This window comes from Chiroxiphia lanceolata, chromosome 2 (assembly GCF_009829145.1).
Source record: "Chiroxiphia lanceolata isolate bChiLan1 chromosome 2, bChiLan1.pri, whole genome shotgun sequence".
NCBI classification, from domain to species: domain Eukaryota; kingdom Metazoa; phylum Chordata; class Aves; order Passeriformes; family Pipridae; genus Chiroxiphia; species Chiroxiphia lanceolata.
In genome coordinates, this window is record NC_045638.1 from 75,738,400 (window position 1) to 75,754,003 (window position 15,604).

Consider the following 15,604-nt stretch of genomic DNA (forward strand, 5'->3'; position numbering starts at 1 on the left):
CCTACTCAGTTTTGGACTTCCTGATGAAAGCTGAAGTGCCACGACTACTATCTGCGATCTATGGCTGAAGTACAGTAATAGAAAGTATTAGATTATTGAGCTAACAGTCAGTTTTTATGCATGTTCCATGGACTGGGTCTGTGTTTGAGGAGAGGTTTAAAGGTTAGTGTGGTGATGGTATAAAATCCCATTAAATTGTAGAGGGTTAGTACAAGGAAGAGTAATAATATTTTTTCAAGTCCTTAAAAGTGAAAGAATATAACAAAATGATAATCTCATATGAAATGCATGCTTTTATTAAGTGTACATGGATGTTTGTTGTTCCAGATACGTTCATTGACTATACTCTTTATTGGTTTTGATAAATTACTTAATAGATAATTTGCTGTAGATTGGATTTTTTATGAATACTATTTTATGAGCTATGGCAAATGTCCTCATAACCCATTAGGAACACTTGTTGTCAGAACATCAGTTGTTCCTTTCCCAAAGAATCATCTGTACATAGTTATGTATATGTTCTTCCTTTCCTTTAGCAGTGTTTAATCATTCTGAAGCAAGTCTGGTAAAATACAGATAAACTCAGACTGGTAGTTCTGATGCCAAGGACCTGAACAAGCTTGAGAAGTGGGCCAGTGTGAACTTCGAGGTTCAACAAGACCAAGTGCAAAGTGCTGTACCTGGGTTGGGTCAACCCCTGGTATGAATACAGGCTGGAGGATGAAGGGATTGAGAGCAGCTCTGGTGAGAAGCACTTGGGAGTGCTGGTGCATCAGAGACTGGACACGACCCAGCAATGTGCGGTTGCAGCCCAGAAAGCCAGTTGTATCCCGGGCTGCATCAAAAGCGGCATGGCCAGAAGGTCAAGGGAGGGGATTTTGCTCCTCTGCTCTGCTCTGGTGAGACCCCATCTGGAGTGCTGTGTGCAGCTCTGGGGTTCCCAGCACAAGAAAGACATGGTGCTGTTGAAGTAGGTCCAGAGGAGGATCACAAAAATGGTTGTTGTAATGGAGAATCTCTCCTATGAGGAAAGGCTGAGAGTTAGGGTTGTTCAGCCTGGAGAAAAGAAGCCTGCAGGGAGACCATATTGTGGCCTTTCAGTACTTAAAGGGGGCTTATAAGAAAGGGGGAGACAAACTTTTTAGCAGGACCTGTTGCAATAAGACAAGGGTAGTGGTTTTAAACTTAAAGGATGCGTATTCAGACTAGATATAAGGGAGAAATTTTTCATGATGGGGGAGATGAAACACTGGAACAGTTGCCCAGAGAGGTGGCAGATGCCCCATCCCTAGAAACATTAAAGATCAGGTTGGATGGGGCTCTGAGCAAGCTGATGCAGTTGATGATGTTGCTGCTCATTGCAGAGGGATTGAACTAGATGGCCTTTAAAGGTCCCTTCCAACTCAAGCTATTCTGTGATTCTGTAGGGTAAAGAAGAGAACTGTCACAATCTGTTAAAAAGATGTGTGATCCTGGTGAGAGCAAGTTTGAAAAGCAGGAGTTGAGTGGATCTTGTGGTATGAGTAGTGGTAGCCTTCCAATGCTTGCTACAGGAAACCTTTACACATATCCCTTGTCACCATTACAAGAGCTCCTTCCGGTTCCTGTGTTTGTGGTAAAGTTGGTTCAGATTAGTGCCTGTCTTCATAATTTGTGGTTCAGATAATTTCCCCCTGTCACCAATGTCACATCAAGAGAATTGCTTCCAAGTAGCTGGGTACCAACAGCAGGTTATATGAGTGACAATCTATTGCTTCCTAGGTCTTCTTTCTCTTGCCTGTGTTTTCTCAATTCCCTGCTTTATTTCTAATGTGGAAACTCCCCCCATGACTCCTGTTAATGTAGTTCATTAGCTTTATTTTACAGACATGCAACTGACCAGAGATTTGATTTTTGTTGAGAGAGTGCTGTGTGATCAAAGTTTGAATTAGATAAGTAAACCCTTGGGGCTCAGTCACAGGTTTTGACAAAAGTAACCTTCTTATTTTCCATGCCCAGAAATAACTGAGGCTGTGAAACAATGTTACGAGGTTGTAAAACCGTGGTATTTGTATGCCAAAAATCTAAGTCCGTCCAAATGCCTTCAGAAGGAAAACAATCAAGTGTAGTGTTAAATTTCTCTCTTCTTAAATAATTCATATCACATTTTAATATTGCCATCGTTTAATTTGTGTCTTTCTTATTCGAACTGAAAGTGTAAATATTAATTATTAAATTAATTGTTAGTTATTGTTAATTATCAAATTATTAAATATTAATTAGGTGATCTGTTAATTGGAAGTTCAAAGAAAAACAGAATTGCTAAAGACTTAAGCAGTTACTGTAATGTGTGTAAGTGGCCAGGTAGTCCTAATGTATATTTGTACCTATTGCAGGTGCAGAAGCTGTGTACTCTTAGAGCACTCAGATTTTTTGAGGCAGTAACATCCAGAAGTGAACAGAATCTACAGAGTTTGCCTCTGTATTACATCTATTATTTTATTGTTTGAGTATTTTAGTTCTTGTGAAGGATAAACTCTCAGGTAGTAATTCCTGCATTTGTAGAAGATGACACTTGTTATGAGGATATTTATATAAGAAGTTTCTGCTGCCTGCTGCTGCAATTAGTTGAACTTGCTGTGCTTTGTAGATCTCCTGTGATGCTTCTTATTTTGGCAATGGTGCTGTTATATAACAGGGCTCTTTGGCATTTAGTAAAGTTACTTTTTGGCCTTATTCTTTGTAACTTGCTTACTTGTAGCTGCCCTGAAACAGGCTTAATTTTTTAAATTGAAAAACTGATTTAGAAAAATTAAGTTCTTGTAATTAAGGGGCAGTCCCTCACACTGAAAATAGTGCAACTGGCAGGGAGTTAGACCTGCCACTTAAAATGAGTTATTCTGTTCTGTAAGGATTTTTTTTTTTCTGCTCTTGAAATGGGCAGAGTGAGGCAATCTACAAAAAACATCTCTTTTTCCCTCTTCCTGACACACACCCTCTAATTTTTTTTGGCAATAAAACTTTACTATCAGTTACTCCAAAGCCTTCAACTCTTACTCCTTATCCGTGTTTGCACACACAAAAAAGTTTGCTAAGCCCCTTTTATCATCTTTGTTTGCAGGTCTGTAACCCAGAGGTCCCCAGACTCCTGCTACTCTTGTCTTGTGTATCCCCCTCATGCCCAAAGTTGTTTACCTTGGCACTAAAGGAAGGAGTTAACAAGCTTAATCCTTTCATGAGGACAAACTGTTATCCAGTTTTCTTTTTCACACCTTTCATGTTCTGTCTTGTCTTCTTTTCCCCACACTCACTTCTCAAAGTATTCCACCTGGTGGCAAAATTAGGGAAATAGTTAATGGAAATGGTTCACATATGCATAGATCAAGTACTGTAAGAACTGGTAATACAAGTCCTAATTTATTCCAGTTCCCTTTTTTACAGTAGTGAGAAATGAGAATATATCTGTGTGCCTTAAATAAGTTTCTCAAGTTTGGTTTTTTTTGCATTTATAGCGAAGTATGTTTCACCTCTGACACTTTATATTGCTATGCACTAAAGATAAATAAAATGTGATACCCTGACAGTAGGCACAGAGGACCATTCTAACACTGATAAGACAGTACTGTGTATTTAGTACTTTGTTCTATTTCATGAAAATTCTCACTTCTGTGTATGCCAGTTGCAGAGAAATTGAAACAGACTGTTGTACTTCCAAGTAAGGTAGGCTTCCAGATATCTCCTGCAATATTTGACTTCTTGTTTTATAGCAAATAAAAACAGTGATTGTCAGGAGTCATCTGGAAAACGTTCTTCCCTTTCAGGAGAAGAAAGCAGTTCATTGAATGGTGGTACTTCAGTCTTGTATTAAGGGAAAGGAAGGGGATCAATATTAAGAGGAGTTTAACTTCTGTAGTTTGACTACAGGTGAAAACTTTGCTATTACTCTGTCCTGAGGTGTGAAAGCTCTAGTCCTATATACTTTAACACTACCGAACTGCTTAATTTTAGAAATGGCAAGCAGGAAGCTGCTTGTCTTTTTATATTGCCAAGAATACCTACCTTAAAATGATATGTGTATTACTAGAGACTGTTGCACACATTTGGGAAGCCCTCTGAACAGTAATGCCCAGTAGCTGAATGTCCCAACATTCTTCAAGTGTTCGGTAATGTCAGCTATCCCATTAAATTAATTTTGAACTTTGTTCTCTCGTTTGACCTTCAAACCTAGTGGTAAATACTATCCTGAGTATGCTTTTATAGTAAATAAAAGATGAGATTTTTTTTTCAGATTCAAATTTTCTGTTTCTCTAACTGCTGTGTTCTGTGTGTTCACAAGACCATTAAAATTGTTGAATTTACTTACCATATGCTGTTTCTTACAGGCTTATCACAGGATATAGAAGCATTACACTGTGACAGTATTATTTAAATGTTTCCTTATTTTCTGTAGGTCAATGTCAGAGTAACCACAATGGATGCAGAGTTGGAATTTGCCATCCAGCCCAATACAACAGGCAAGCAGCTCTTTGATCAGGTAACTTGTCTCTGTGTATATATGAGTACAAACACATAAAAGTATTGTGTGTATTAAGGCATAGTTTGAAAAAGTGAAAGTGTTCCTATGTACAGATGATGTTTTTCTTATGTTATCTAGGCTGTACTCTGAGTTACTGTGAATTTCCTCATTACTTCTCGTGAAATGTATTGAATTCAAAGACAACTCTGTAAATAGGTTACCAGTGAGGCTTCAGGTGAATCATGTATAGGACTGTTTTGAAATTAATAGTATTTCTTATGTTTAATAATATTATAGTTGCTACTGCAATACAGTTGCTAGAATTACATATATTAGAAATTTGAATGTATCAGTAAGTTCATTAATGAAAGCTAACTTTTTTTTCCCCAACAATGGAAGCTGTAGGTTGTTTTTCACTTCCCAAATGTTAGAACTAAATAATATTGTCCTATGAACCAATTTGAAATTTAAGTTAAAAAAAAAAGGGAAAAAACCCAATAAGGCAAAATAATGACATTAATTTGCTTATAGATTACAGACCTATCAGAACTACACATTCCCACTTGATAGTGTCTCTGTACATCAGTCAGAATGAATGATTTCTTAAAACAGAATTGTTCTTGTGCTTATGTGATACTAGCCATCAGAATCTTGAAACAATTTTTTGATCTAGGTTGTGAAGCGTTATAGAAAACATTAAGAATAGAAGCTTTTCAGCATGTTGTTTTGTTTCCCCAGTATACCAATAAATATGTTTTTTTAAAAAAATGCAGAAATAACTGAAATTACTCTTCAAAACCAGTTCAACTAGATGAATAGTTATGTCTCGTAGAACTGTTGTTTCTGTCTACTCCACTTTTGATGTTTGAAGTATGTACTGATGAGTACTAAGAGAAAGTAACACATTGCAAGAGTTCTTTAAGAACATTTAAACTTTTAGTTGACCTTTTAGAGTCGATAGAATGTCCAAGTATGTAACTTGAAAACAGGAGAATGTTTATTGTATGTAACACTGAACTTTTTCTTTTAGATGAATGAAATTTCATTTGCAATTTTCATTTGAAATGACTGTCTGACTCTTATATTGTCTGTCCCTTTCTCTAACATCAGTGGTAGTATGTCTTCAGCCTTTACATAGGAATAGACTTCATGATTCTTACAAGAATTCTTGGAAAAAAAGGAGCTGTCTTGCTTTTTGTCTAACCAACATCACCATCAAATAAATTATGGTATTCTGTGATGTAGAAGGCTCAAGCTGTTCCTTGTCTTCTGCCAACCTTTGCTATCTTCTGCCGTGCAGTATCGGGTGGGGTGACATTCTGCTGTTTAAAATCTTGTGTCCAGGTAATCAGGTTCATCCAAATTGGGGCATTGGGAACAAAGATACAGCTCTGAATTTGTTTTCATGCTCTCTTCTTTGTTCCTCAGTTCATTGTGTGGTGTTTGACATCTCACCAGCTCTCACCTATGGAAGTTTAAATTGAAAAAATGTCAGGTCAAGAAAGAACAACCAGCACAGTTGTGTGTGAAGAGAGAAGCATTTTCAACTTGATCTTAAATTCATGTATGAATTCTACAGAGTAACATCAAGAGCTGAACTGTATTGCAAAACTGTCATGAAATTTTCAGACAAAAGTTATCCTGTTTCTCTGGAGAAAGAGAATTTAATAGCACTGTTATTGAAAGGATTGGCTTATGCAGAAGTGGTGAACATGACAGCAGACTTGTTGATTATTGATTGCAGAAAATAACCTCTCCATGAATTTAGCTGCTATTTAGTGCTCCTCTACGGTTTTGGTGAACAATTTGTCCTTTTTCCAGCCAGTGTTCTTTTAAGCTTTTAATTGGTATTTTCTGGAGTTGTTGATTTGTTTCCCATTCCACGTGCATGCATCATCTGCTAGCAGACAAGAATGCAGCGTTTAACATCTGTGGCTTTCTCTTTTCCATTTGCAAACTCAGCAAACTTTTTATTTATTGCACAAACTTTTTTATTATTATTATTACTTGCATTTCAGAAGGTATTTTAATATATTTGTCATTGGTCTTTCTGTCTATCCTGTCAGCAGTCAGAATAGGCAAGAGAGGATCTGTCCTCCTGTAGTCAACCAGTTAAGCATCTGTAGCTTTCCTAGGAGAGGAAGAACCCTGTGGTGGGTATGTTTCCACACACTGGTGATATTGCTGGGGTTGTTGTGTTGTGTTAGCACTGGGCTTTAGTAACCTGATTTGCTGTAGTTGCCATTCAGAAAGAATGGGAGGGTTTTCTCTTTTATTTTGAATTATACCCCGCTGTCCTTTCCAGATGTCTCAGAAGCCTTCCTTTACAACCTTTTGGAAGGTGACTGAATGAAATCCTTGTTAGGTTGTCTTCGTGTATATTTTGATTTGCCAAAATGTATATTGTTCTGGTTGCTTTTCTTCAGTAAGTTTTTTGGTTTTTTTTGCTTATTAATAGTCAGGTTGTAGGATGTGATGGTAGATAAATCCATTTTACAGATGTGATGAAGACTTGCATCTTCAACTACTTAATGAAATGTTTGAGCGAGAATCAAACTGCCAAGTTTCTCATTCTGTACTTATTGTATCATGCTACTGCAGTGCATAAGTGCATATATTAGCTTGGTACAAAGTTTCAGAAAGTTTTTCCTTTGGCCCGAGAGGCAGTGTAGGCAATGCTTTTTCCTTATTTGTGGAGTCTGAAGTAAAACAGGCTAATATGTAAGCTGTTTTTAGTATTGATTTGCAAGCACGTGTAACTCTGCACTGCTGTATCCAAGTTGCCTGTATATAAATAATAAGTAGTGTGCATCTCAGTGAAGGGCTGTAGTTAGTGGGTGAGAGCAAAATGTTTTGACGTGAGCATAAGCACGTCTCCTTATGCCTTATGGGCAGAGCTGTTGAGCATCTGCAGCTCTTTGCAGCTCAGAGAGCTGATAAGGTACAGAGGCTCAACTTGGACAGCTGCAAAGTAAAGAGCATTCTCTGTCATCTGATAAAGCCATAAGTGGTTTGATCAACATTACATAGGAGATCTGTGTCAAAAGAAGCAGCAGGTCTGAAATTTCGGTGTTGGGACACCAAATTTAACCTATGTTTCTAGGACCCATAGTTACTATGTTACTAGTAACATACACTTATTCTTAATGTTTATGTTCTGAAGTAAATGATGTAAAGGAAATAAATAACTGTGTTCACTAAAGACATCAGTCAGGTTGGATCCGTGAACATTGTCCACTTTGTGCTTTGGAGCCTGACGGTGACAGGGTAGAGGAGGAAACAAAGGTGCACAGTTGAATGATTGTTAAGTGATAATGCAAATATGCAAGGCAGCTGAAGTAAGTTTGCACAGCTATCTTATGACATTTTCTAATTTTCAAAATCTTAATTTTGCAACCCGATAGTACTACTTTAAAATGGAGGAGGATCTATGTGTAAAATTCTATTTACTTCACATGCAACTGAATGCTTCCATAAAACAGCCTTCAGTAAAGCAGCTTGCCAGCATGGTCCAACCTGAGAACATACGTAAGTACTGCCATACGGGATCTTTTGGAGCCAGAGTTTGCAGTCATTTCATAATCTTTGCTGGACCTTTCTGATTAATTGCTTATTGAATCCATATGTGCTTTTGCTATGCAAGACTTGTAAAATAGTTCCATGGTTTTATTGCACTCTGTAGTAAAAGTGCTTCTTTTTGTTTACTTTGAGCCTGCAATGTCATGATTTCTGTTGATTCTCTTAATTCTTATATTATGAGAAATAATGAATAATCATTCTCTATTTGCCTTCTACATGCCATGCAAGTTTTATAGATCTGTATCATATTTTTCCTTTCCTTGTTTCTCTGTCAGTAGCCCTAGTTCTCATCTTAGCTATGCAGAAAATGTTCCAAGTCACTGATAATTCTTTTCAACACTTCTGAAACATTTCCAGTGCTGCAGCATCCTTTTTTTAAGTTGATGTGACCATCAACTTATGTAGTACTAGAGATTTGGGAATACCATACACATGTATAGTCATGTAACAGCTTTACTGCCTTTTTACTTTACAACTAGAGCTTTGTTCACATAGTTTAAATTGTTGTCTTTTATGTACAGTATTTTGTTTTTATTAAATACCATCTTTTATTGAGGCTTGTGTTTTTATGGTTCATTCACAGGAAGGTTTTCTACAGCAGATTTTGTCACATCAGTTTCATCCTTTTTGAAGTCCCGTGGGACTTCAGTAGTGGTTACACTACAAGTCTGTTATGAAAACAGAGGGTTTTTTTCTTTCTTTTTAACTATTGTATCCATAACACAATCTTCCCTCTATTCAAGGACAATTTTGTTTCTTTAGTAGCTTTTGGTGATAAATGTGATCAGAAATCTTATAGGAAAAAGTCATGTATGGTTTATTAGCTGGATCATCCTTATCCCTTTTATCAGTAACTCTCTTAGAAGGTTGTAAAAATATTTGAAGGAATCGATTCATCTTTGTACCTCATACTTGTCCACAAATGTTATTCTTAATTGTCAGTTTTCCAGTTATCTTCTGTAAGTGGACTTACTTTTCCATAGGTCTGCAGATCACTTCCCAGACGTGCTTTCCAGTCTCAGGGTCCTGTTTACTAACTTCTGTTCCTCAGGTGCTGACGGACGCAGTAAGCTGCACGTTCCACTTGATAGTTTTGAAACACAGTGTTTGCATTTATGTAGAGCTCTGAGGTTCCATGAACCTGATGTTTTGCTACTATTTTATCTTTTTTTTTCTTCTTGTAAGGTTTGATTACGTTTCAGTTTGAGATTTGTTTATGTAGGTTAATTACCATTTAAAAAATTGTAGTGATTACTGATGATTATGGCTCATTTATCTTTAGGTGGTGAAAACTGTTGGTCTTCGGGAAGTCTGGTTTTTTGGGCTACAGTATGTGGACAGCAAAGGCTACTCAACTTGGCTGAAGCTAAATAAAAAGGTAACAATTCCCTAATATTGAGCCACGTGTACAGTTTGAAATATACTTTACAAGGTTTACTGCTTTAATGCTGTAGGTGAGATATAGCTGAATTCAAATTTAGTCGAAAAATTGCTTTTCATTTGCTTTCAATGACAAAATACAGTGTTAAATTTGATTAGTTACAAAAGAATATGCAAAGCTGCATCAGTATTTAATTTGAGGAGGAGATAGTTTTCAGTATTTACAGTACCGTGGTGATGCATGCATTAGGAAAACTGATTCATATGGTTGTCTTGTTCTCATTTAGCAAAACTTAATAGAATAAATGTTTTACAGTTTGGGCATGTGTACCAGAACAATTTGGGCTTCAGGAATTTGTATGTGTATAGATCTTTTAAACAAAGCACGAACAGTAGGCTTCTAAACTTTAGGTATCTAACAGGTAGATTGTAGGATAACTTTTGTTTTGGTTTTTTTTTTTTTTTCCAAACAGCATTGAACATGTTGTATCTCTTAGCAATTGGGAACCAGATCATTTTACTTTAAGCTGTATTTGTGAATTTGAATGGTCACATCTTTGAAAGACCACATCTCGTCTCTTCACAAAAATCACATTGATAAAGCTTATCAATTCTAGAAAAATAACGTGATTAAAGAAATTATGGTTTTTTCACAGGAACAAAGCACATGTATTTAGTTTGATAGTTCAAAGACTTTTAAAAGAATGCAACTTTACACTGACATCAATGAAATGTGCTGTAGTTCTTCCTAAAGAAATGTTGTTAGACCCCAATTTGTTACTTCCTGAAAATCATCCATGGATATAGTTTTTATTTTTTAATGTCTGTTGCAGCTTCTTTTTTTTCCAGATCTTTATTATGATAAATACAGCTTTCACACAAGCCTACAAAAAAAATCTGTTAAACAGCCTTTAAGTAGTATTTCAAGATTGTCTAGTTTATCCAAATTGGTGTACTTGATTGTTCCATGTGAACCTTTAGTGAGTTCCACAGTGGGCTTGCTAGGAAGCACTGTGTTTCAGTTTAGAGTAGCTAAAGAGTTCAGTACTACATAATAATATTTAATATACCTTTTAGTGCTCTTTTTATTTTTTTTTTTATGTATTTCTCTCCCTCAGGTAACACAGCAAGATGTACGAAAAGAAAATCCTTTGCAGTTCAAGTTCAGGGCCAAGTTTTTTCCAGAGGATGTATCTGAAGAATTAATTCAGGAAATAACTCAGAGACTTTTCTTCCTGCAAGTCAAAGAATCAATCTTAAATGATGAAATATATTGTCCACCAGAAACTGCAGTTCTTCTGGCTTCTTATGCTGTCCAGTCCAAGTATGCAGATTACAGTAAGGAGATCCATAAACTAGGCTACCTAGCCAGTGACAGACTTCTCCCCCAGCGGTGAGTGAGACTGATTTTGCACCACCTGCTGCATATAAACTTAATTATTGCACATTTTTTAGAAATAAAATATTAAGTGATAACGTGCATTTAATGATGGCTTTCTTAGGAGTTCATGTTTTGCTAGTAAAATTTGGAGATCCTAATTTAGACTTTAAATAACAAGGAAGTGTCACAGCCACAGGTTTCTTCTGACATATTTCCTGTCCTGTCCACAAACACCTGCAGAGATTTAGTTGAACACACTCCCAAAATACTCCAAAATGGGTTAATGTTACTGGAGGCCTGCTTCTACTAAACTAAAATCAAAATACTCCAATATAGAAGCAACTAAGATTCATTTGATATTCTCTGCTTTTGTTCATTTTAATGTTTTTGTACATGTAAATGGTAATTATTTCCTGAAAGTAATTGTGAAGTGTACTGCAAATAAAATACATTTCAGGAAAATGCTAGCCTGAACAGAAAATTTAGAAAGTAAATTGTTGCTGTTGAATATAAACTCTTTTGTATCAATCACTTGTCTAATTGGTTAGGGAAAGTAAGCACCAAGATTACAGTCCTATTTCTTTATGCAGCTGAAACCATGCTCTTGGTGTGTTTGGCATGAAGAGAAGCATTACAGCACAAATGTACAAAGTTAGAGGGTTTTGTTAGTGTAGATGGATACATAGTGATATATTGTGGGCAAATGTGTAGTTACTAAATATGTAACATAAATCTTCAAAGAAATGAGTGACATGGAGTAATTTGAGGTTTCTTTAAGTCATATACTTTGTAAACTAAAAACTCACTTATTAGCATAACTAAGCTCGAGAATTTTCTAGCAAACCAGTAGGCATTTCAAAGATTGTGGTGAAGTATTGAAAGAAATATTTCTGAAAATGTTTTTTAAAAATACTGGTGAAAAGCTTGGGTTTGGCTGTTTGCTTCCAGCTTGTGACAGTGAAGTCTATACCTTTTCCTAGAAAAATACCTTTTGCTATGAAGGCAGGGAGATGTAGAACCAGTAAAACTGTCACTACTGAGTATGTTCACAAATCTTGGTTTTTACTCAGTTATGATGACAGTCTGTGAACATGAGAGTGCTTGGGTACAATGGAAATTCAAATACCTAAGATCCTTTTCAGTAGACAAATGTTCAGGTGATTTTTTAATTGTCCTTTAAAATAATTTCTCCAGGAATGCTTGAAATGCTGAGTGCGTGGAATAAAAACATAATAAAGTTATCATATGCATTAGATTTTTTACCACAGTACTACATTGAAAGTTTTGGTATATAATTAGTAATATAATTCCATATTATGGAAGAGTTGTATTACAAGAATTATGTCTACGTAACTCTTGTAGACAAATCTCAAATAGCTTTCTGAAGCTGCTTTGCTATTTATTTTTTTTTTTTTTTTTTTTTTTTTTGAAATAAAACAAACCAACACACAACCCCCCCAGAAAGCTCGTCTGCTAACTTGTCTGCTGGTTTGTTACACTCAGGCTTCCATTCTATTGTAGTTTGAAAGAAAAAGTGTCTTTGCATACCTGGAAATTAATTTGCAGCATTGGTGTGTGAGGATTCTATAGGTCTGCATTTTCAAGTGTTCCAAATGTTAAATTTTACAACTTTGCTGCTACCTGAGATATGCCATGGTGTGACTTTTATATTGCAAAGAATATAGAATACCAGGAAAAAAGAAGTGACTTTCACACTATTTTAAAAGTGTGTTTGTTCAAATACCAAGTTTGTGTCTTGTTTGTGTCAAAAGGATGAGCAGTGTATAGGAAGTCATCTTTAAGTTTATTCAATTAAAGCATATGTTATGCTTTGTAACTAAACTTATTTTTGTAGCTTTAAAAGGTTAAATTGGTTGTCAGTGTCATTTAGTAACAACAACTTGTATTCATAGGGTGTTAGAACAGCACAAACTGACAAAAGAACAGTGGGAAGAAAGAATACAGAACTGGCATGAAGAGCACAGGGGAATGTTAAGGTAATAATGTAAAAAAATGTTCCCAAGACCTTTTATTATTATTAGGATGTATTTTAGGAGATGCTATATTTGTTTGGAAAACTACTTTCTTTTATTCTGACCAGGGTAGGTGGTTATGAAAAACTTGCATAGAAGCTTCAATAAGGGCTGAATTTCCAGTGAAGGTATTGGTTTACTTACATAATTACTGGTAAGGCTGTCAACTGCCTTTGTCCACAGTTGCCTGCCTCTAAAATACATTTAGGGTTTCCTTAGCTCATGGGGTGGAAAGACAAAGTGCAGTGATTGGACTCTACATGGATACTAGGATGTAGAGCTCTTAATGAGTATCTGAGTCAAACTACATGTGAACTTCAAAGAGATATTTAATTCATAAGTAAATTTTACACTAACTGGTTATTCTGCAGTTCCCTTATTCTTACAATGTACTCGTGATTTGTTGTCTACACTATACCAATTTTTCTTCTTTCATCAGAGAAGATTCTATGATGGAATACCTTAAGATAGCACAAGACTTGGAAATGTATGGAGTCAACTATTTTGAAATAAAGAATAAAAAAGGAACTGAATTGTGGCTGGGAGTTGATGCTTTGGGTCTGAATATTTATGAGCATGATGATAAGTAAGTGCCTAATACTCATTTTCCAGTTCTGTTCTAGGAGATGCTATCTGAGATTATACAACCCCCACCTTACTGTGTGTTCAATAAGATCTGGCAAAACAGGCTCTCAAAGACCTTCTAATCTATGTAAAAAATAAAAAAAGAGAGATAGATGTTAACTGCCAGAATATTTGAATTTTAAAGAATAAATAGGGATGCAAAAGAAGGGAAAGGAAGAGCAGTTCTGTGGAAACTTAATTTGCTTAATATGGATTTATGACAAATAGACCGTATTTGTATGGTTTGTTTCCATACTTTGCACTCAAAACTTCCCCTTCAGTCAGGATGAAAAGTACATTTTGAAGCTGAGCAAGATATTTAATGAGAAACGTTTTGTAAGAGCTGTGACTAGAATGATAGATGTTAGAGCATGAAAACCTTTGGTATCTAAAAGTGAAACCTTTTGGACATTAAAGAAAATAGGTCAATCTCGTGTCCCGATAAGGAGATCAAATAATCCGTCCTACCCGAAGAGGTATAAAGCTGAAATGTACAAAATTTGAAGAATTTGGAAATAAAACAACAGACTTAATTGTTTTCTTTTTTTTACAAAGTAAAAGTTGTTAGTAGTATCTGGTGTCAACAGTCCATTCACAGTGATTCGAACTGAAATGTGATATGTCAAACTCCAGATAGCGGCTGTCAACTTTTGATGTATATACTCTGTAACAAAATTCTGTAAGCCTTAATTACCATTAGATGGCAATGTAACTCCTGAAGGAAGGAAATACTCAGAAAATGTTCCAATCAGATTGAATGATGAGGCAGTTTTCGGTATTCTTTAGCTCCTGTTAGTTAGCAATCAAATACTTAAATATTTTCTCTTGCTTATAGTTAAGATAATATGAATTGAAAAATCTTTCTGTGCAGATAGGACAAAAATATATACAGGTATTGAAGTCAGTGCATAACATTGTAACAATTTCTGAACGTGATTTATTTTGCTTAAGATGTGAAGGAAATAAATATAACTTTAAATTTTGGAAACGAAAGAACACATCTTAAATCTGAGCTAAACTGAAGTACAGCACTGCTGAAAGCTACTTTAATTTCACTATTTAAAATGTCAGTTTCTGAAATTTAAGTAGGTACTCTCTTTGCTGAAAATAAAATCATCAATGGCTTATAAAGAATCAGTACATGATTGTGATGCTTAGCATCTAGCTGATAGAAGTCACAAACTAAAATTCCTTTTGTTACAGTGCCATGTAGTTTATTCATTATGTAATTAATTTGATGGAATAATGTGTTTACAAAAAAAAGTCTACCAAAATATACTTGAGCTGTTGTTAATGTTTTAATGTAAACATAATGTTGTAAATGTAACATTCTAAACATAACTGAGTGTAATAGTGAAAATGATATGGGAATAAACCTTATTGGATATATATATAAAGTGCACAGCCTTGCTGCTTCTAATGAGAGCTTCTTCTCTTTGAAGGCTGACACCCAAGATTGGTTTTCCTTGGAGCGAAATAAGAAACATCTCTTTTAACGACAAAAAATTCGTCATAAAGCCAATTGACAAAAAGGCCCCTGTAAGTAGTGTGTAGAATATTATCCCTTTGTATATGGATACGAAGACATTTAAGCCTGCAGGGACTTGGTCTGGCATTATGGCATGAGTAAATACTTTGTGACAATTATTATTCTTACTGGTGGAATAGTCAGTAATCACAAGGAAATTTTGATTTTGAAATATAGTATGTTTATTTTCTGTCCTTTCTGGTTGATACTGTGGTATGTTTATTTTCTCTCTTTTCTGGTTGATACTCTTAAGTATTTGGTCTTTTGTTAAGTCAACTTACACTTCATAATGTGTTGAAAAGACACAGCGTAAGATGCTAAATTCTCTACCCCCCTCTCTCCTTTGTTTTTCTTTTTTTTTGTGTGTGTTACAGCAGCACATTTCAGGAGACTCTAGGTCAAATCTCTTCAGAATAGAATAGAGAATAGTTTAATGGTTTTAGAATTTTAAATAAATTATATAAACCAGCTAATTTCTACTTAAAATATTCCAGATGTAATCTTGAATCTATCTTACAAGTAACTAGATTTATAGATTATGGTGTTTGCTTGCTCAAAGTGTCAAAATACTAGTTTTCACTTAG

The 15,604-nt window shown here is 35.4% G+C and overlaps 1 protein-coding gene across 6 annotated transcripts in view; it reads left to right on the forward strand.

Moving 5' to 3' along the window:
- RDX (radixin) overlaps nucleotides 1-15,604 on the forward strand; it is a 44,880-nt gene that overhangs the window by 12,621 nt on the left and 16,655 nt on the right. For 4 of the 6 annotated variants that reach the window (XR_004355157.1, XM_032678356.1, XM_032678357.1 and 1 more), the window contains exons 3-8: nucleotides 4,430-4,513; nucleotides 9,357-9,452; nucleotides 10,573-10,847; nucleotides 12,749-12,832; nucleotides 13,308-13,454; nucleotides 14,935-15,031. Coding sequence is in view for 5 of the 6 variants with exons in the window: in XM_032678356.1 (XP_032534247.1) it covers nucleotides 4,430-4,513; nucleotides 9,357-9,452; nucleotides 10,573-10,847; nucleotides 12,749-12,832; nucleotides 13,308-13,454; nucleotides 14,935-15,031 (783 nt within the window). In the remaining variant the exon portion in view is untranslated. Of the gene's footprint in view, nucleotides 1-4,429; nucleotides 4,514-7,566; nucleotides 8,024-9,356; nucleotides 9,453-10,572; nucleotides 10,848-12,748; nucleotides 12,833-13,307; nucleotides 13,455-14,934; nucleotides 15,032-15,604 lie in introns of those variants that run through there. The other 2 variants (XM_032678359.1, XM_032678361.1) reach the window with 2 other exon arrangements.